This window comes from Rattus rattus, chromosome 6 (genome assembly GCF_011064425.1).
Source record: "Rattus rattus isolate New Zealand chromosome 6, Rrattus_CSIRO_v1, whole genome shotgun sequence".
Lineage (NCBI taxonomy): Eukaryota > Metazoa > Chordata > Mammalia > Rodentia > Muridae > Rattus > Rattus rattus.
The window spans coordinates 3964169-3986276 of record NC_046159.1 but is presented as its reverse complement, the minus strand read 5'-3'; the positions used below and the strand labels follow the sequence as shown (position 1 = coordinate 3986276).

General features: G+C 46.4%; 1 protein-coding gene and 1 pseudogene across 1 annotated transcript in view; one reads left to right on the top strand and one right to left on the bottom strand.

Annotated features, from left to right (window-relative positions):
- The window catches only part of Itpr2 (inositol 1,4,5-trisphosphate receptor type 2), a 387801-nt gene that overhangs the window by 188535 nt on the left and 177158 nt on the right, over window positions 1–22108 (top strand). Inside the window, exons 33-36 of the mRNA XM_032905407.1 lie at window positions 12–140; window positions 2146–2266; window positions 18877–19067; window positions 21557–21699. Of these exons, the coding sequence (XP_032761298.1) occupies window positions 12–140; window positions 2146–2266; window positions 18877–19067; window positions 21557–21699 (584 nt within the window). The remainder of the gene's footprint in view (window positions 1–11; window positions 141–2145; window positions 2267–18876; window positions 19068–21556; window positions 21700–22108) is intronic.
- LOC116903085 lies at window positions 14818–15347 on the bottom strand (annotated as a pseudogene).

The following is a 22108-nucleotide window of genomic DNA, read 5'->3' as shown; positions in this document are numbered from 1 at the left end:
TTTCTACCCAGGTCTGTAACACCACCACGGACCGGAAACACGCAGACACCTTTCTGGAGAGGTGTGTGACAGAGTCAGTCATGAACATCGTGAGCGGCTTCTTCAACTCGCCGTTTTCGGATAACAGTACCAGCCTCCAGGTAGCTGAGCCCAGAGTCCTCAGCTGTAGGACGCTTACCTCCCATGCCTGGGATGAGTGGTAGTCTGCTAGGAAGGCCTTTAGGACACTTTGGAGAGTCACCGTGTCCTGTGCTACTCAGCACTGTGCCTCTTTCTCACTCAAACTTCATCTAGCATTAACTTACTCACGGTAACGCAGGGGAATGGGTTTCACTGTGGCATTTTACCTGTAGGCGTGGTTGCATCTTCTCAAGTTCTGCGCGCCCCTCTCTTCTGTGGTCCCCGAGTTTTCTGTGCATTTTCGTGTTTCTCAGCCTTTGCAGCTTTGTCTGTTCTGACTCACTTTGAAATTTATGCTTTAGCATAATATGTCATTTAACCAGATTGACAGATGATGGTTCCATCTACCCCACCCCCTGCCCTCTCTCCTACCCTGCCCACCCTCCTACCCCCTCCCTCCCTCCTATCCTCTCTCCTTTCTTGCTGCTCCCCCCAACCCCAACTTTATTTTCCACACAGAGACCTCCTCTTGCAGTTGAATCATTTCCCGATTTTCAAGCAGTGCCAGACACTTAACCTCTGTCTGTGGAGGATTCCACCGAGGAACCTTGAGATAATGGCTGATGGTTCAGGTGGACCTGTACCCGGCGCATCTGCTGCCTAGTAGTAATTTATCTTAATGGTGGGCATATTGACATTTTCACACAGGCCTTTATAAAGTATTAAAAATATTTATACTTTTCAACCTTATTTAGGGCCCACAGATAAGGAAACAGTAAAATACATTGTGGCACATCTGCAGGGCAGCTTCTTAAAACTCACGTTTCAAAGGGAAAATTAATGACCAAGAAGCGTGTTTCTCAGCGTAGCACCACAGAATTGCATTAAGCATTACCTAGTTCCGTTTGTGTAAAGAACACACGTGCTCAAGCCTGTGTGTGCATGAGTTCTGACCTGCAGACCCTGCCAACCTTCAATCAACAATATCAGGAAGTAATTGTCCCGAACATGTACTAGTGTAACAACTCTTTACAGAACACCTACAGTTTGTTAGGAATTGTCAGTTGGATCACGGATGAGTGGGTTTCCTGTTTGGTGTCTCTTTCTGTGTCTGTTGGGTGAGCGATGACATCTTTAAGAAATTGACATTGGGTTTCTCCACAGTGAACATGGTAGTGGACCTCTGTCAGGTCCGAGACAGGTGGACCCTTGAACTTGCATTTTTTAAATTAAGAATATAGTTAAAGGGCCAATGAAGGGGCAGAATGATTGTTGTGAAAACAAGGGCGTGAGTTTGATTCCCCAGAACACGTGTACAAGCCAGACGCCTAAGTTGGTAGGTCTGTGAAGGATCAGAGATGGGTGGACCCTGGGACTCAGAGGCTGTTCAGGTCTAACCAAAACAGTTTCAGGTCCAGTGAGAGATCCTGCCCACCAAAGTAAGGTGGAGAGTGATAGAGGAAGCTAGCTCAGGTCAGCCTCTGGCCCACACACATACACAGTGCACACACATGCTGCACAGACACAGTGCACAATACTGTACACATACAGTGCACACACTCTGCACACACTGCATACATTCTGCACATTATGCACACATGCTGCACACACTGTACACACAAACTGTGCACACACTGTGCATACACACTGCACACATACTGAATACACACACACTGAAAACACACATACTGAATACACACACACTGAAAACACACACACTGCACACACACTAGGCACAGATACTGTGTACACACATTGTGTACACACACACACATACACATACAGAAACACACAAATATAATGAAAACCAAGTGACCGATTTTCTGTAGAGCCTGACATGTCGTTTTGAGACGTTTTTCTCAAGTTAGGTACTTGTGAGTGGCATTGAAGCACACAGCACTGTGTGGCACTTTATTGTTTGGTCCTGTTTGCTGAGGTATAGCTCAGCTCCCTCCTCAGTGGATTGGGGGCTTAGCGGCACCGTGGCTTAGGGTCACGGAGTGACCATTTTCCTTCCATTTCCAGACCCACCAGCCGGTCTTTATCCAGCTGCTGCAGTCTGCCTTCAGAATTTACAACTGCACCTGGCCCAACCCAGCCCAGAAAGCCTCCGTGGAATCCTGCATCAGAGCCCTGGCTGAAGTGGGTAAGTCACCGTGCCCACTTTGACTTTTATACATGTCTCGAGGTGACTGGGCTTGTGGCTGAGAGCTACACAAGCAGCCTTCCCGCCTAGAGCCTCACAGAGAAATAAACCAGGGAATTTCATTTCCGTCTGTTGCAGAGCCATCTTATCTGTTAATGATGGCTGGGTGCTCTTTGCACGTTCTTCTGGTGATAGGCGTTTAGAGTTTCTTTAAGCGTTCCGATTTGTGTAAAATCGGTATTGCTTAAAGGTCTATTGTACACCGAAGGCTTCAAGATTATAATTGAAACGGAGGCAAGAGATTTAAACGAAGGGGATGTGAGTGTAAGAATTTTCACAGATGCTCTGCTTCTCTAAGGTCTGTGTGTAGTTGTATATTAATGATTATATGAAAACCTGTGTACAGTAGGTGTGTTTGTGTGTGTCACGTGTGTGAATGCGGGCACATGCATGTACAGCACACATGTGGAAGTCAGAGGACAGTCTCAAGCCTTAGTCCTTGCCTTCCATCTTTTTTCTTTGAGATAAGGTCTCTTTGATGTTTCCTGTGGGCACAGGCCCACGGTTTCTTCCGTCTCTGCCTCTCACCTCACTGCAGGAGGGCTGGAATCCCAGCTGCACACAGCTGCACGGGGCTTTATGTGGGTTCTTGAGAATCAGATTCAGGTCCTCAACTTGCACCTTAAGCCCTTAGCATTAAAATGGTTTTAGTCTCTCCCTAGTCTATGACCTGACTGCGATGAGATCGTAGATTAACAAGACTCAGCTGTGAAAAATCAGGTATAATCCAGGAATATCAATCGATGACTAGCCTTCAGCTAACAGTAATATAATTTGTCTGGGGAATTAATTCTCAACCAGAATCCCACCGCCATGTGGACCCCGCTTCCCTGCGAGGTGCTGTCCGGGAGGGAGCACAGAGCACTGAACTCTCTGATGCCGTCCTCCCTGCAGGCCTTGTGGCTCTTGGTGCCCTGCTCTGGCTGTTGCTGGGGGTGGGGCTGTTCTCCTCAGTTCCTGCACAAGCACTGGGGTGCTCCACTCCTGAGCCCCTTCCCTGGTTCTCCCATATTGCATAAGTTAACGCTTAAGCATTAATTCGTCCCCTGTATTTTGAGCTGTACGTTTTCCACACTGTGTTTATGGTTTGTGTTGTGATCTGAGCCTCTGCCTGTATCTTGTGTGACTCTATTCCATGCCGACTGTCACCTATACCCCTAGGCTGGCTGTCCCTGGCCCGGATGGCCTCCTCATTCTCCGCTAACTCTGCACTCAGCCCTCTGTGGGCTCCAGGGCTCAGGGCCATGGCTGGTTTCCATGTCTAACTTCACTGTGCTCCTCCGGAAGTGTTCAGACCTGAGAGGCTCTGCAAGGGGAGGAGCACACAGAGGGGGAGAGACTCCAGCACGCTCTGTGTAAGAGATAAAGAAAGCTATGCCCAACACCCCAGTCTATATTGTAAAAAGATTCACACAGCATAGTGTTTAAATGTATTTATATAAAATGCTAACACCTCCCAGTGCTAGACTGATCAACGAGTCCTTTTATTTGTTCATGCTTTTGACATAATTTCTGAATTTTTTAATAATATATTGCTTTTGAAGTTATAATATAATACCAGTGGAGGGTTTTGTTTTGTTTTGTGGTGCTTTGTGTGTGTGTGTGTGTGTGTGTGTGTGTGTGTGTGTGTGTTTTACAAAATTAGGAATTATATCAACCACTAAAAGATACCATTGAAAGAAACAACAAATAGTGTTCATTTTCACATAGCACACGTCCTTCGCTCCAGATTTTATTTCTAGGTTTTACTTCCTGCTCTCCCCACCTCTCTGTTCTTCCACCTTTAGTGCTCAGCAAGGCACTGGGAACTGATGCCACTTGGTCCTGCACAGCATTTAGAAATCTCAGACAGAGTCAGGCACAGGGTACACCTGTCATCCCAGGAGACAGAGTCAGGCACAGGGTGCACCTGTCATCCTAGGAGACAGAGTCAGGCACAGGGTGCACCTGAAATCCTAGGAGACAGAGTCAGGCACAGGGTACACCTGTCATCCTAGGAGACAGAGTCAGGGACAGGGTACACCTGTCATCCTAGTAGACAGAGTCAGGGACAGGGTACACCTGTCATCCTAGGAGACAGAGTCAGGCACAGGGTACACCTGTCATCCTAGGAGACAGAGTCAGGCACAGGGTGCACCTGTCATCCTAGGAGACAGAGTCAGGCACAGGGTGCACCTGAAGGAGACAGAGTCAGGCACAGGGTGCACCTGAAATCCTAGGAGACAGAGTCAGGCACAGGGTACACCTGTCATCCTAGGAGACAGAGTCAGGCACAGGGTACACCTGTCATCCTAGGAGACAGAGTCAGGCACAGGGTACACCTGTCATCCTAGCTACATGGGTGGGTAATGCGGGAAGACTGCAAATTCAAGGAGACATAGAGAGCCTTTGCTAAAAACCAACGAAGGTTCATGAATTAAGGAAGGCTGGGGACTTCACGTGTGTTCATCATGCAAATGTGAACTTAGAGGTGTTCACAGTGTACACAGATCAGTTATCTCATGGCAAGATACTGGACCCATGGCCTTAAACTGTCACCAAAAATACACTTGCTTAAGTACATCTTTAAGATTTTATTTTCTGTACTAGGCAAAGCTGAATGGTTTTGCAGAAAAGCCCAGCTCCTTTTTGTGTGCTGAAAGAGCACTGTGATCAGAAGATATAGAACAGTTCTGTCCAGATCCTCAGCTGGGAAGGTGATGGGAGCTGGTCTTCAGCGAGGTGTCTCAGCTTTATCTACATGAGGCTGGCTGTCCTCTTCCTCTTCATGTTGGTCCCTTCTGTCTTGTGCTACACAGTCACCTTCTGTGGGGATGCACACCTGTAGCCCCATCATTTGGGAGGCAGAGGCAGGAAGATTAGGAATTTAGGTCAGCTAGACTATATATTTTGAGCTATGTGAAGCCATATCTCAAAAAACAGCAAAAATATTTTTGTTAAAATTTCTTCACGAAAGCCAAATCTTTCTGTTGTCCCCACAGTGGGCTCTTTTCCTTGCAGCTTATACTTCCCTCGTGGTTTTTATTTGATCCCAGCTGATGCCATCACAATCATAGCTCTTATCTCATTAGGTTAGAGAAACAATAGCTATCAGCAGCAGTTTGTCACTCCAGCTCAGGGGACCAGATGTCCTCACCTGGCCCCATGCGCACCGTACTCACATATACAAATCCAGACATGTATACACACAAGCCGTAGTCAAAAAACAAAATAAATCTTAAAAACAGATTCTCACGGAAAGATGATGTCATATAATATCATATACCATGACGTGGTCACATGATCACAACACCATACCATCATATCATATATCATACATCAACATGTCAAATCATACCATCTTGTATCACATTTTAGAATTATCATATATCATTTCATTTATATCATTGTATCATATTGCACCATGATCATATCGCATATGTTCAGTAATATATGATATCTTCATTGCTTCATGTATCTTGTCATATTATATTGATTCACATATCGTGTCATGTACTCTTTCACACTGCTGTATAATATCACATTATATTATATATGATATATATCATCATCTATCACTGCTTTAGATTGTATTCTATCCTATTCTATCCTATGTCATCATGTCCTATTATATGATCATATATTATACTATTTCATATTGTTATATAATATCGCAGGTCATGCATCACATACCATCATATATATCACCATATATTGCCATATCATATCATCATATATCATATATTACATATCATATCATCATATTTATCATGTTATATATTTTACTATTACAATTATTATGTCACATTATGTCATATATCACATACCATCGTATATCACCTCATTAGGTTGTAAATTCTCCTATCCTGTCATCATGTCATATCATAGCATCATATATTATACTGTTTCATATTATTATGTCACATTATATCAGACACCACACACCATCATATATATCACCATATCATATCATCATGTCGTACATCAAATCTTCATGCCACATAATATTATATATCATGTCATTATCATATTATACCCTAATATACCATGCCATCATAACATTCAATTCATTTATCTTCATCATATAACATGCACCATCATGTCATGTTCTATTATCACCCATTATTATCATCTGTATGCATATCATATCGGTACATATCACACCATCATCATATATCACATCATGCCTTATAATCACACCATATCTTCATATCATAGATCAATATAACATTTCATATCATATCACGCCATTGTATGCCCTATCACATCATGCGGTATCAGCATATCTTCATAGTTCATATTCAGTCATGTGGTTCAGTCGTCTGTGAACAAATCTTCATATCATAAGACTTCTATTTGAAATCTCTTTGTTTCTCACTTCTTTGCTGCTTGCTTCTCGTTCAAAACGGAGACTCTGAAAACAGAGACTTTGATGTTTTTGTCATTAGGGCCTGGAAATCTGGCCCTGATAAGTAGGATATAAGTTGTGTTTGTGACTCTCTCGCCTGAGACAAAACTCTCCACAAAAACGTCATAAGGAGGAAGCCCTCCGTGAGTGTCTGTGGCTGATGTTTGGAGGGCACAGCCCACTGTGGTGGGAACGGCGTGGTGACATGTGTGTCTCTAGCTGTGGCCCCCGGAGCCTGAGGCAGCTGACCCCTCCCACCCGCAGACAGGAAGCAGAGACATGAAGGCTAGTGCTCAGCTCACCCCTTTTTATCCAGTCGGGGACCCCCGCTGTTGGGCTGGGGCCACCTCGGGCACAGTGGGTCTTCCTTCCTTGGTCAGATGTGTCCAAAAGACCCTCATGGACGCACCTAAGGCTGTCGCTAGGTGTTTCTAAATCCTGCCAACGATGAGATGGTAATCATCAAATAGGTGTATGCTGACTTAGGAAAGTCTGTGAACTCTGGGGACATTGCCTTGGCTAGTTTCAAAAGGCAAGGTGACAACAAATTTGGGTTAAAGACCAAATAAGCTTGCGTGTGATTCTAGGATCAGGCGCCCTGGACCCCAGTGTAAAACAGAACGACTTCCTATGATCTAGTGAAGGCTGCGGTTTCACAGACAGAAAGGGACTGAGGGAGGCAGAGGCAGGACACGGAACGGACCAGCTGTTTTCAAGTTCCTTTCTGTATAATGGGAAAGCAGAGAGATATTCATAGCACCACAGGGCTGGTTGCTGCGAATCCCCGTCTCTCTCAGAAACTGTCCTGTTTCTGAGCCCAGTCCTTCTGATGAGGTCAGGTTTCCTGAGACATCAGGCAGTCTCCAAGTGCGGCCTCCCATGAAGTCCAGCCATGGTGGGGAGGGGGAACCTGTGTGAAACTTTACAGCTCAGATACACAGTCATTTCTGCCTCAGCTTTCTTTCAAAATGCATAGCAACACTGACACTTGGCCCAACTCAGACATTTAAGAATCCATTATTTAAGGGGATAGAGGATATGTGTGTAAAATACGGCGCGTTCTGGGAACGGTACATGGTTATAAAGCCGTTTGATGCGTTTGTGAATTGGTGAACACATTTCTTACGAACGCAAATATCAATTGCAGTTTACATGTGAAACGCCTGTTTCTCAAGTGCTCTCAAAGTACCGTTAGCTCAACCTGCTGTCATCCGAAACCCTCATCACAAGGCAGTAAGGAGACTGCAGACCCTCACTCAGCCCTGCCCTCCCTGCAGGCGGTAAGTGCTTGCTAGGTACTGAGGAAGGGATGTTAAGGCTACAGGGATCTCCACATGCACTTGGTTAGATGCCGTTCCTCAGTTTACCATTCCTCTAAAACACGTGGGAGAAGGCTTCCATGAGGCGCATCTACAAACGACTTCCGTATCATTTCACCTGGGAAAGAATTCTGCCCATGTGTTTCAGAGGTGGCCCGTGATCTGCAGGATTAATATTGGGGAGCTGCTTGGCCACGCATGAATTTCCCGTGTGGAGATCCCATGAGATGTCTTTACAAATGCTCTGCCTCAGGAACACAAACTTCAAGCCAATCCTTCTCAAAATGAACGACGTATTAACCCTTTAGAGGGCCTGCCTTAAATACATGTCTGTTTTCGTCCACCAGGGGCCTTTTAGCGGGTGTTTCGGGAGTTTGACATCATACAGTCTTGCAATTATGGCTTTGAATCCTGGTTATTGGCTCAAGGGGAGAGTGCTTGCCTTCTGTGTACAGAGTCCTGGCTTCCACCCTGGACGGTGTGAAAGAGAGACCCCAGAAAACCAAATGCTGAATCAAAACAAAACAGCCCTCCTAAACTCCATTGTTTTACAAAACAAATTAAACTGGAGTAAGTTATGACACATCATACTGTTTTATCAATTTAGCTGATCGTTTAATGATTATTCATCATCTGGAAGGCATTGTAAATCCACTCTATTAAACCCTATTTCCCGGGGTTGGGGATTTAGCTCAGTGGTAGAGCGCTTGCCTAGCAAGCGCAAGGCCCTGGGTTCGGTCCTCAGCTCGAAAAAAAAAAAAACAAAAAACAAAAAACAAAAAAAAAAAACCCTATTTCCCGCTCCCTGTGAGTTTCCAGGGTGTTAGAGGTAGGTAAGCCGTGCAGAAAGCAGAAATAGGTGTAAGGTATAAAGTCAGGCTCCCCGTCTGTTAGGAGGTTCCGGCGGCCTTCCCCAGGTCCGGGAGCACGTGGGCAGCCCGTGACCTTTGCAGCTTGATGCCGAGAAATAAATGCACATGCATCCCTGTGGTTCCGCATCCTTTTGTGTGACCGTAACTGACCCCATCCTAAACATCTAATGTTTACGGCCACCTCTAACCTGAAGAAAGTAAGCAGTTGGGAGGGGACCTTCTGTGTTACCCCGTGACATTAGCACACCAGCATGGTCAGGGAACGCCTTTGTCCTCGGCACTGTGCTTGGATTTTGCTGATCTTAGTAAAAGTATTGCTGGGTTTTCAGTGTGGGTTTTCTCTTCCATGTGTGAGGGAAAGAACGCTTCCTCATGATCTAGTCACCGGTATTTCCTTTTCTATGAAGGGTCACATCTGTGATTTGAGTTTAACCCTTGTGTATTAAGAAGTGAGCTCTGATTATTTGGTGACTAGTTTTCTTAATTTTTCATTGAGACGTATGTTCCTTATGCTTCCACCTTTTAGAGAGGCTCTCCATGGGTCTGGGACTTGACAAGTAGGTTAGGCAGGCTGGGCAGTGAGTCCTGGGTTCTCCTGTCTGTGGCCCCCCCCAGTGCTGGGTTACAAATGCACACGGCCACTCTTGGGCTTGTTCTGGAGGATGGACTCGGCTACTCTGCTCCTGAAGCACGTGCTTTACTAAGCCATTGGCCCAACCCACCTTTTTTAAGTTTTAATTTCATTTTCAAAGTAGCTCTGTCATTCTGAGGTGGTGTTTAGTTCTCAGAGGATTTCCACGGTTTCGGTTTGTCTGCATCTTTCTGGAGTTACTATTAAAAGCCTTGAGCTCCATGGAAGTTATCGTGGTGGCCCATGACTGTAACCTCTGCACTCAGCAGACTGGGCCATGAGGCTGTGAGTTCCTCCTGGCTCACAGAGAGGGAGATGAAGGAAGGGGACGAATCGGGAGGGAGGAATGGTAGGGGGTTCTGACTTTGAGGCATCTAGGATTCATTTACAGACAGGATGTCTAGTCAGGCCTTCCACTCCAATTCTGAGGCGGCCATAAGAAGGTGTGCTTTGCTCAGGTTGAGGGTTAGTGGAGCACCCGTGGGGTAGAGTTGGAGCATCACACAGGAAGCACACGTTCATGCTTTCAGTGTTCTTCCTATTTAAAAACCCCCGTGGGTTGGGGAAATAGCTCGGCCAATGGAGTGCGTGCGAGAGTTCAGCATGCAAAGTCATATGAAGAGTTCTGGCATTGTGAGTGACGCGTGCCTATAATCCCAGTACTATCAAGGCAGAGATAGGTGGATCCCCTGGGGATTACTCGCCCAAATCCAGGCTCGGGAGAGAGGCTGTCTATAAAAATGAGGTGGAGTCAGTAATTACAGGCCAAGTCATCTTCTGGCCCCCATCCAGGCATGTGCACACACATGTGCCCTTGCACAGGGGAACACACACATACACACATGCACGTACATGCACATGTGTGCGTGCTCATGCACACGCGCGCGCATGCACACACACACACACACACACACACAATCAGCCATGGATACTTGTGTGCGGAATTATCTTGAAGACTTTGTGCCGGAGAACAGGTGCAGCTCCCTCCCACGTCTTCCTCCTCCAGCTCCAAGCCCCAGCTGTTCTGGTTCTGATGGGCTGACAACCAAGCACATTTCCTAATTAATGCTTGCTCTCCCTGCTGCCTCTCCCCCATGCCTGTCACCGTGTATATCTAAGCGTTCTCTGTGGCACCTATCACGGAGCTACATGTGTTTTCAGAAGTCATGGTCTGGCAGACACCGTCAGTGACTCCAGCTAGTCAAAAACGTTCACAGAACACACGATTTTTAATGAATTATAATTAGAAATAGATTTTGATTGCATCCTAAAGTCCCCCAAAAGACTTGTCATATCCAGGAAACTTTTAGGATTTATAAGTCTAATTAGGAGGCTTAGCCTTGTAATAAAAACACCTGTGAATAAAGGCAGCTCGTTTTGAGAAGTCATTTTCTCTAGGCAAAGGTCCCCCAAAGCAAAGTGCTTGGGCATCAGCCCTCTCCTCTCCCACTCATTTGTTAGGGACTTGGATACCTGCGTCTGTGACATGTTCTTGACAAGGCGGTGGTTCTAACTTATGGACGAAAGAGGAACACGTCTCTGTAGGAGCTTTAACATGACCGTATTACATGTGGCAGGCATGAGGAATGACTGGGCACAGCAGGCTCCTTAGCTGAGAGTCGCTGTTAACCCTGGGGATTCTCCCTGCTGTGTATACGCTGTATACACCACAGAGCCCAGAATGTTCCAGCTTGACAGAATTTAACTCAGTGTGGATCACGGCCTTGACTTAAAAGCATTGTTTTCCCAGTCAGGGCGCCTGTGCGTGAGATAAAACAATGCTTTCCCTAACCCCAGTGTTCCTTTCTGACCCCCACCCCAGGTGCCTTTTAACCAGGCCCTGGAAATCTAACTCAGCGTTTTCCATTTATTTCAGACTGATGTCTTTTTTATTGACAGAGCAGAGAATCTACTTTCGGGCCATGTTTGTAGAGGTCGTTTATTTATAAATTTAATTTGTTTGCTGTTGCCTTGAGATGCTGGGAATTGAACCAAGTGCTTCGTGTGTGCTAGGCATATGCCCTACCTCGAGCTGCATTCCAAGCCTTAAGTGTTGGCTCACTGTCCTGTGTGCACTTGGCGTTTTCCTCCGTCACAGGGTTACTCTTTCGTGGCTCCAGAGTCCCGGTTTAACCATGGGCCACCGTTTATATGTAGGCCAGGAAAGCTGCCTTTTTTTTTTTTTTAACCTGGTGTTCATATTGTGTAGTTTATATCAAGACTGGACATTAGGTCCAAATTGCCATGCCCATTGGGGAACGGAAAAATATTTGAACAGTTCACGATGGTGGAGTATCTTCAGCTTCCCCCCTTGTGCCACCATTGACGACTGGGTGGAATGGGAACCCATGTGTGGACCTGCAGTGGACACGTGGCCGTGCGCATTTACTCATAGAAGGGACGGAGACATTTTTGAACTAAATGTCCATGGATGTATTCCTGCAGCTTTTCCATACATGAATATTATTAAAAAATTTCATTGCCATTGCTTTAACTCATGCATATTGTGTGTGTGTGTGTGTGTGTGTGTGTGTGTGTGTGTGTGTGTGTGTGTGTGTGTGTGTGCGTGCGTGTGTGTGTGTGTGTTTGTGCAGTGAGTACAGACCTCGGAAGCCGGGAGAGGGCGTGGTGGGTTCTGAGAATTGAGCTCAGATCCTATGGAGATATGCACTCTTATCCAGTCAGCCATCTCTCCAGCCCTGTCTGCTGCACTCTTAGCAACGGTGCTTAGGTGGTGGGGGCCTTCTAGTGTGTCTGACTCACTCAGGGGCGATAACTGCACAGCTTAAGCAGAGCCAGCAGCCTGGTCGCAGTACCTCGAGAGGAAAGCGAATGTCTGTGGACTTTGATATCTTGGTTGGTTGGGCAGCAGCCCTGAAGGAGAATCGTTCTGTGTTCAGTTGCTCAGATCTTCAAAGCTGATGCTGATTACCTCAAGAAAGAGCAAAAGTCTCAGCGGAGTGTTATCCCGTAGCAAGATTAAGTATCTATAAAAACCGTGTGTAACTCGACAGTGTGGAGGCTGCTGTCCGGGCAACGGCATGTCTTGATGTAGACTGGACAAGAGACATGGACAGAGACATGTGTGCCTGCACAGGAAACTGTCAGGGACAGTAGGGGTCTGCTCTAGATGAATCTAGACAGAGGTGCTGGGTCTGGAGAGCTGCTCCCAGCGGCCAGCGTTCCTAAGCCATCAGCTGGAACTTGCATTAAAGTGGGTACCTGGCTCAGTGCTGGCAACAGAAACTGCTTGTTTCAAAGAAGTGTTTTCACCAGTGGAAACAGTGCCACCTAGTATTTTCCTATTTATGTGAAAGAAAACCTAATATATTCATATTCTCTCTCTCTCTCTCTCTCTCTCTCTCTCTCTCTCTCTTTCTCTCCTCTTTCTCTCCTCTCTCCCTCTTACCTCCCCTCTCTTTCCCATCTGTCTCCTCTCCCTGTCTTTCCAATCTCCATTTTCCTACTTCCTTCTCCTTTCCCTCTCCTCCTATCTCTCTTTGCCTCTGCCTTCTCTCTCCTCCCGTTCCCTCCTCTTCTTCTCTCTTTGTCTCCCTTTCTCCTCTCTCATCTCTTTCTATCTCTGCCATCTCTCCTCCTCTTTTCTCTTTCCTCTTTCCCCTTCCCTCCCTCCTTTCTTCCCTCCCTCTTTCCCTCCTTCCTTCTCTCTCCTCTCTCTCTCCCTCTATCCTCCTTCCTTCCCTCCTTCCCTTTTCCTCTCTCTCATTCCTCTTTCCTATGTTTAGCATTTAGATCGCATCTTCTGGTGCCCACTAACTGTGATCCATGCACATCTGTCTCTTGACTGAGCAGTACCATGCTTCCACATACATCACAAGGAAGCACTGCCTCCCCTCGCACCCCTTCTCCCTGCCTTTTGTTGGTTGTGTTACCGGCTTCCCATGGTTGTGGTTTGTGATATCTGTGTTCCAGTTTGGAATAGAATTGATTCTTCTCTCTCAGGCCTTTCAAGCTGTGATATACAGATGTGTAACTATTTGCAAAAGTGATGAAGTCTGTGGAACTAAACTTTTTTCCTGCTGGGCCGTCCCTGTCACGAGGGATCTTTTGTTTGTCCTAGCTCCCTTCTCTTATTCAAGCTCAGGTTGAACTGCCATAGTTTCTTCTACTCAGTTGACTTTTTCTTGGATTCTTTTCTCTTTTTTGATGCAATTTTGGGCACAGGAGCTTCAGAGAAAAGTTTCTTAGGCATTTATTCTGGAATGTTCTTATCGGGGAATAGAACTTGAGTTTTGGTTGGGCTGTATGTAGATTATTGCTCTCAAAACCACCGACTGTCCATTCCATCCACCCAGCCAGGCCCTGCAGGTGAGAATTCAGTGGCCAGCCTGATATTTCTTGGTATTGCTCTTCTCCCTTGACATCTTTTTTTTTTATTGTATAAAACAAAATTTTATTTTCAATTAAAAAACTCTCATCCATCAAGAAAATGCAATTTAAATATTTAAATACTGCTCAGAGTTTTTAGCTTAAGGGACTCACATTCTTCGTTAGGAATCCAGCTCAGTCCTTACCTGTTCTCTCCTTTCTGCTTCAGCAGCTTCTGAGTTTAAGTACTACATGGCGGTCTGTGACCTCCTGAAAGTGCATTCTTGTGCAGAGTGAGAGAAGCATCTCGATTTTCATCCTTCTGCACGTGGATGTCCAACCTCTGGAAAACAGATTTGTCATTTATGTTACTTTTTTTTTACTCTGTCACAACTGAGATTTTGTTGGTCGAGTTGTAGAGTACACAAACATTCCAATTCTTATCCCGAGTACCCAAACTCTGAAGAGTCACACTGAGCTCACGTACCCAAATGAAGAGCTACTCGTTGTTGTTCGTTGAACTTATTCCAGTGATGCTCCAGCCTCAGACTTGGCAAGTTTCCTGAAGACCTTGCACAACAACCAAATGCTCACAATGCTCACAATGCTCACAATGCTCACAACAACCAAATGCTCACAATGCTCAGCTCCACCAATTCACAGTTTTATGTCACACACAGAACAGACTCAAAATCTCCATCTTTCACAGCACATTATCACAACTGTTAGGAAAATGGACTGCCATGACCACAGACATCAGTTCTGACAGGGCGAGGGCCAAAGACTGGCTTTCTTACAAAATGGTTCTACTAGAAACACTCGACCAGATATAACTGAAAATATTCCAGACACGAATGCCTGACTGAGACCCCAAATTGCCATTTAGTGTGCTTTGTACTGTAGGATATAAAACTAGCCCCTCTACAGAATGTTATGGTGACCCCCGGGACAGTCACAGCCTCTCCTGATTCAGTATCCTGCTATTTTCTGGTTGTACCAAAAAAATAAACAACCAGCAAATGATTTAACCTCTTAAAAAAACCATTTACACTTAAAAAATGGGATGAGGTGGGATTCCCTCACCTTTTAAAAATGTTTCTAGAGCTACTAAAAAACTTGCATTTACAAAATAGTTGACAAAAATATTCCTCTGGATTGTACAAGAAGGGAGGCAGGGACCACTGACAGACGTGATGGATGCTTAATCGGACTTCGCTTCTTTCTCTTCCTCAGAGGCTGGACTCTGGTTTTCCGTCTCTCCATTTTCTGCAGACAGATCTGTAGTTTGCTGGTCAGCCACTTCAGCCTGTTTGCCCTTCGCTCCCCTCTTCCCTTTTATCTGCACTTTTTTGTCTGATGCTTTATCCTTTCCCGCTGCCTTTTTCAGCTTTGCGTCCACCTTGGCAGGGGCCGGCTTGCCTCGCCATCAGTGCTTGGGCTCCGCCTTCGCCGCTACATCCATGCTCACCTTCCTCTTGGGCATCCTGGAGGTGCGGGGTGGGAGGCGCCTGCGATGCCGAATCTGTCACGGAGCTGCACTGCCTAGCCGCCACCACACGAACTGCTGCGACCCGTCAAGGGGGCGGTGGGAGAACCGGTTATGTTACTTTTAAAATCAAAACTTTAGGTTTGTTCCACCTTGGGGACTTTTCAGAGAACAGAGTCGCTTATATTTTTATTACTCAGAACTTTTTTATTTGGATTTTTTATTTACATTTCAAATGTTATTCCCTTTCCCGGTTTCCTGTCCATAAACCCTCTACCCAATCCCCGCTTCCCCTGCTTCTAGGAGGGTATTTCCCCACCCACTCACCAACCCCTTCCTCCCTCCCCACCATGACATTCCCCTACACTGGGGGTCCAGCCTTGGCAGGACCAAGGGCTTCTCCTCCCACTGGTGCCCAACAATGCCATCCTCTGCTACATATGTAGCTGGAGCCATGGGTCAGTCCATGTGTACTCTTTGGATGGTAGTTTAGTCCCTGGGAGCTCTGGTTGGTTGATATTGTTGTTCTTATGGGGTTGCAAACCCCTTCAGCTCTTTCAATCCTTTCTCTAATTCCTCCAACTGGGACCCCGTTCTCAGTTCAATGGTTGGGTGTGAGCATCCACCTCTGTGTTGGTCATGCTCTGGCAGAGCCTCTCAGGAGACAGCTGTATCAGGCTCCTGTCAGCATGCACTTCTTGGCATCAGCAATATTGTCTGTGTTTGGTGGCTGTATGTATATGGGCTGGATCCCCAGGTGGGGCAGTCTCTGGATGGCCTTTCCTTCAGTCTTTGCTCCAAACTTTGTCTCCGTATTTCCTCCTGTGAGTATTGTTGTTCCCCCTTCTAAGAAGGACTGAAGCACCTGCACTTTGGTCGTCCTTCTTCTTGAGCTTCATGTGCTCTGTGGATTGTATCGTGTCTCCCTTGACACCTTAAACTTTCTGTGTTAACTGGGCACTGCGTTCATTCGTCCAGTCACAGGTTGCCATTGTCGGAGCGGTGTTTATAGTTTATAGTTCCGGAGGGTCAGAGTCTCACAGTAGGTGTTGGTGGCACCAGGCTCTCCCAGCAGCTCCAGGCCGTGGCGGCGCCTGGCCTTTCTGTTAGCTTTGCTGTCTACTGACAGCCGCTGGCACCCTTGGCTTGGTCCTCACCTGGTCCTCTTCCTTCATGTGGAAGTGTCTGCTCTGTGTGTCCCTCTCTTACTTTCTGATACAGAGCAGCCAGCGTGGATAGGGCAGCACCTAATTCAGGGAGACCTTCATCTTGATGACATCAAAAGGCCCTGTTACCAAGTAAGGTCACATTTCCAGACATCAAGGTTTGCTTTTGGGGGATACAGTTCAGCCTCTGACAGCATTCTAAAGTTTCAGCAGAACATGGCCTCGCAGCTTACTCAGTCCCATCAACAACCAGCGAGTCCTTTATTCAGAGGCCTGACACCCGGCCCCAGACACAAGACATTTCTCTTTAAAACAAAGTTTATTTTGATCCTTATGTGTGTATGTGTATGCCTGCTCCTCGGTAGATGTATCACAGGCATGCAGTACCTGGCACGGCCAGAAGAGAGCATCAGATCCCTAGGAACTGGAGTTACAGGCAGTTGTCAGCTGACCCACATGGCTGCTGTGAACCAATCACTGGTCTTACCCATATCCTGATTCTTTATAATTAATATGTCTGTCCCTTCCTTTTGTCACTTCCATTTCTCAGATCTGTATCTTCCTGGATTGGCCCCCATCCTACTTCATATAGTTTAGTTTCCCCCTTTAGTCTTTTATCCTATGTTCTAGAAGATTCCCTGGCTTCCTTTTCCGGTTTCCCACTTTCTTCCCCATCCTTTTCTTTTTCAGTTAACCTTCGGAAGGTTTATTTTTACAGCCACATTTTAATCTCCAAGTTTTTCTCCTCTCTTTAAAGGTTTTTGGGTGTGGTGTCTACTCAGATTTCCTAGGGATAATGATTAGAATTCAATATTACCATCTTGAACCATCTGTTTCGTGGGAGGTCATTGTTCTCGGTGCTAATGGTTTTATTTGTGATTTCTGAGGTTTTGTTGTCATCACAGGTAATGATGGTCATGGGTGGCATGTGTGGGAGGGGGTGGGTGTTGCTGTCACGAGTGTCCACTATAGTCTAGAAGGTCTATTCCTGGCCTGGAATCCTTGCAGAAATGAGAAAGGCTAACCTGGAGTTCTATGGGAAGGGCTGGGCAAATGACATGGGAACCTTCCCTTTATGAGCATGCATCTGTGTGTGTGTGTCTGTGTGTGGTGTGTGCATACATCTTCTGTGCATGTGTATGTGTGTGTGTGTGATGTGCACAGATGTGTGTGTTTGTGTCTTTGTGCATTTGTGCATCTTCGTGTGTCTGTGTGGTATGTGTGTACATCTTTTGTGCATGTGTGTATGTGTCCTGTATACAGATGTGTGTGTCTGTGCATGTCATGTGTGCGTGCATCTGTGCTTGTGTGTACACACGTACGGGTGTGTTTATGGGACATGGGGGGAGCCACAGTGGGTGTTAAAGGTAGACTTGCTTGGTGGTTGAAGTCTCCATGTGGTCTCCCCTCTGCCAGACCTGCTTCTTGCTACCCCACCCCCAGGTGCCCTTTATATGATGATGTTTGGAGTCAGGTCAAGCTCTGTCCTGCTTTTCTGCCTGTCTTAGCACCGTCATCCGCCACTCTCCACTTTCTTGAGAGAACGCTTTTTTCTCTTTCTCTAACTCTATCCTCTGGATGGGAACAGATGCCTTGGATTCTGAGTTGCACCAGTGGGTTCTTGAGGAGCCCAGATGACCCAGTGTGCCCAAGGCCACACTTTGAACTGGCTCACTATCCTGCCGGGAAGACCTGCTTCAAGTCCCGGCTTCTGTGGGGTCCTTTTCCTCCAGAGGTTTAGTCTCCTCTTCACTGTGGCAGAGAAAACCTTCCAAGGAAGGTTTTTTTTTTGTTGTTGTTTGTTTTGTTTTGTTTTTACCTTTTAACTTTCCCACTGTTTCTGCTGTGAGACATTGGATCACATGCAGTTTTGCGGGCATACATATACGCACATGTAAACACACACACATACACACACACACACACACACCCATTAATTAAGTTAATAGCTTGGCAGGATTCAGCTGTGTGTTTTCTGTCTGCATTTTTGTTTCCTTTGGCGTCTGGGGAGGTAAAGACATGCATGCCGGTTAGAGTTCACTCCATATTGATGTTGGAATGGAGTGCATCTCCAACATTAACCACTGAGAAATCAAATAGCATCTCGAAGGTTCAGTGATCACACATTGCTAATTGGTCTGAAGGACTGAAACGACTTTAGCAGATTTTAGCCTCAAAGTATATGAAAAGGTCGGATGGCAAAGTTGAAAAATTTACCGCTTCCTTCCTACCTTCCTTTCTTCCTTTTTTCCTTCTAAAAAAAGTCTTTCATGCTTGTTAGTTTGACTAATGTTTAGAAAGCTTTAACCAAATTGAGAGCTAAATGCTTCTTGTCTTTTTCTTTCTCTCTTTTTTTTCAGCCAAAAACCGTGGGATTGCGATTCCGGTGGATTTGGACAGCCAGGTCAACACACTCTTCATGAAGAATCATTCAAGTACAGTGCAAAGGGCGGCCATGGGCTGGAGACTCTCAGCTCGCTCCGGACCTCGCTTCAAGGAAGCTCTTGGAGGGCCAGCATGGGATTACAGGAATATTATTGAAAAGTTACAGGTACAATGAGAACATGAAGAGACGTGAATATTTTCTAAGATCTGCGTTCTTAGAACGTGTCCCATAATACGATACAGTTGAACATGTCAAATCTTGTTAGGGCTAAAGGTTTCTTCTATAATTCTCTGCCACCACCACCCCTTAAATGAGTTGTTTCTGGAGCCATTGTCTTGACTGACATTTTTTAAATGAGTATATGTATGATTTGGTGCTCTCTGATAATTTCTTAGTGTGTAGTGGTCCTTGATATAAAAATCATTATAGTGCTAATAATAAAATTAGTAACAATAGTTTACTCTAAAAATAATTACTCTAACAATACATTTGTTATTAAGTTTTCATAATATTGACTCAGTTTATCTTCCAGTGTCCACTTATATCACTTTAATCAGAATGGGCCAGTCCCTTTCTTCACCAGGTCCTTGTATGGTTTTTGTAAGCGGTTGACCACGGTCTGGCCTGCACAATCAGGCACAGTGAGCAAGTGGCCCATGGCTTTAATTTTCTATGGCTGCCACAACAGTACACCATAGGGAAGATGAGTTAAGCAACAGAAAGTTATTCTGCTGTAATTCTGGAGGTGGGAGATCAGGGCACCAGCGGGCTTGGTTTTGTGTGAGTTCCTTATCCCTGACTGTAGATGCCTGGCTTCTCTTCGACATTTCCTCTGTGCAGGAGTACACCTGTGTCCCAATTATGTCAGTTATGTGAACACCACTCAGCCATATTGGATCAAATGGTGGCTCATAGGAACTCATTTTATCCTAGTCACAGATAAGTCACGTGCTGACTATTCTGAGGCAAGACTTTGGCACATGCATTATGGGAGGTGATCGGATCTTAAGGGTGGACCTCACGAATGAGGTCAGCTCTCTTATACTGTAGACCGAGGGCAGTGTATTTATCCTCTGTACTCCACGGGGACACCGCAGCATGGCCCCTGTGTGCACCGGGGAGTAGGCACAAGGCCCGCTAATTCCTTATTCCTGGATTCCTGCCCCTCAGCTGTGAAAACGGAACTCTGCCATTTGTAAGCCACTCAGCTCATGGCATTTGTTGTTGACTCCAGCATGGCATTTGGATTTCGTCATACATGTGATAGCAAATCTTGGGAGGTTTCCAGCCGAGATGGCGCGGGCTCTACCCCTGCTGAGTCGATTCCCAGCACCTAACCTTGGGTGGCTCACCCCATGCAACTCCAGCTCCAGGAGGAAACACCACCTCTGGCCTCCATGGGCACCTGCAGTCCTGTGCACACACCCATGCACAGATGCACACACATGCCCACGATCAAAACTAAAATATTTAAAAATTAAGGCAGCAGCCGCAATGGAGAGAAATGGATAGATTCGAGATGGATTTTCTTGTAGGGCCAGGAACAGTAGATGGATGGATGAATTGTGGGGCAAAGGCAGGGGGAGTCAGGATTACCTCGAGGTAGGGCAATTACACCACTCGCTAAGACGTGAAGTAGTGGAAGGTTGGGGGAGGGTTAGAATTGGATTTCTGTCTGGAGAATTTTAAGTTCGAGATGCCTATTCTAATGGGCGCGTGAGTCTGGAGTGGTGTGGACAGATGTCTATATTGGAAGTACCAGTTTGTGTTCTAGCGTGAACATAGCAGTGAAAACCACAGCACTGGATGGGAAGTCTCAGCGAAGATGAAGCTATAGCAGAAAGGAGGACCCTGAGCAAGCAGGGTTAGTGACGGAGGGGTCAGGACATGCAGAAAGTTAAGTATGGTGTCACAGAAGCCAAGGGTAGGTGGCCATGTAAAGTGTCACCATGCAGAGCACTAGCCATGGTATGGTGAGGTGGGGGTGGAAGAGTAACCCTCCCCTCATGAGAGAAAGGTGAGCTCATGGCTTCTGCACACTGAGTAGCAACAGGGGCTGACATCTGAAATGAAGGGGCAGGCGGTGTGTGTCCGCAGCTGTTCTTGGCACGTGTTTTAGGTCTCCACAGCAGACCTGGGTGGCCGCTGGCATTCCGGTGTCGTGGGGGGCAATTGTGACCTACAGGGAAGGACAGCTTCACCCCAGAGCAGCCCAAGCACCATCTGTTTCATAACCGATAACCTAGCAGGCCAGCTTCACCAGATGTGGTCATTTCTGATGAGCATTCCCGTTTATAAAACGCCCACACCCCCTTTATAGCATTTCCTTCCTTTTCACTGTACCTTCTTCTGGCTTTTCAAGGTACCCACACTCATGAGCATATACCTCTCCCTTCATATATATGTAATTTAAAAAACTTTAAAATATGCAGATACTGGGAGAGATAGAGAGGGGGAGGGGAATGAGGAGAAGGGAAGGGGGAGAGAGAGAGAGAGAATATGAACTGTGTTGAAGTATGAATAGAAAACATTTGATGCTATGGGACACCAGCGTCCATCTTGTATGAAACTCCCAAATCGCTTCCTGGTTAGTGTCTTTCAAGGCGTTCCGTCTTGAAAGGTGTTCATGTAGGTCCTCCTGTGCCTTGTCTTAGGATGTCGTGGCCTCTCTGGAACAGCAGTTCAGCCCCATGATGCAGGCCGAGTTCTCCGTGCTTGTGGATGTGCTGTACAGCCCGGAACTACTGTTCCCAGAGGGAAGCGATGCCAGGATACGATGTGGTGCCTTCATGTCCAAGTAAGTGGAGCCAGACGATGGAAGGAGCAAGGCCCGGGTCCTACTGGGATGGGAGGAGCCAGGCCTGGGCCCTACTGGGATGGGAGGAGCCAGGCCTGGGCCCTATTGGGATGGGAGGAGCCAGGCCGGGGCCCTACTGGGATGGGAGGAGCCAGGCCTGGGGTCCTGCAGGGATGGGAGGAGCCAGGCCGGGGATGGAAGAGAGAGGGCCTCTAGCAGCCTGCTTCACTCTGCGTAAAGTCCAGAACACCTGAGATCCTTTCCCTAAGACTCCACGGCACAAAGGAGCTACAGTGTGGTAGTGACTGGGCATACATGGTTGCATGAATTAAAATTTAGATCGATTTGAGATGAGACAATGGTTCACCCCTCAGTTACACCTCTAATATTCAATGTCTGTACGTGGCTG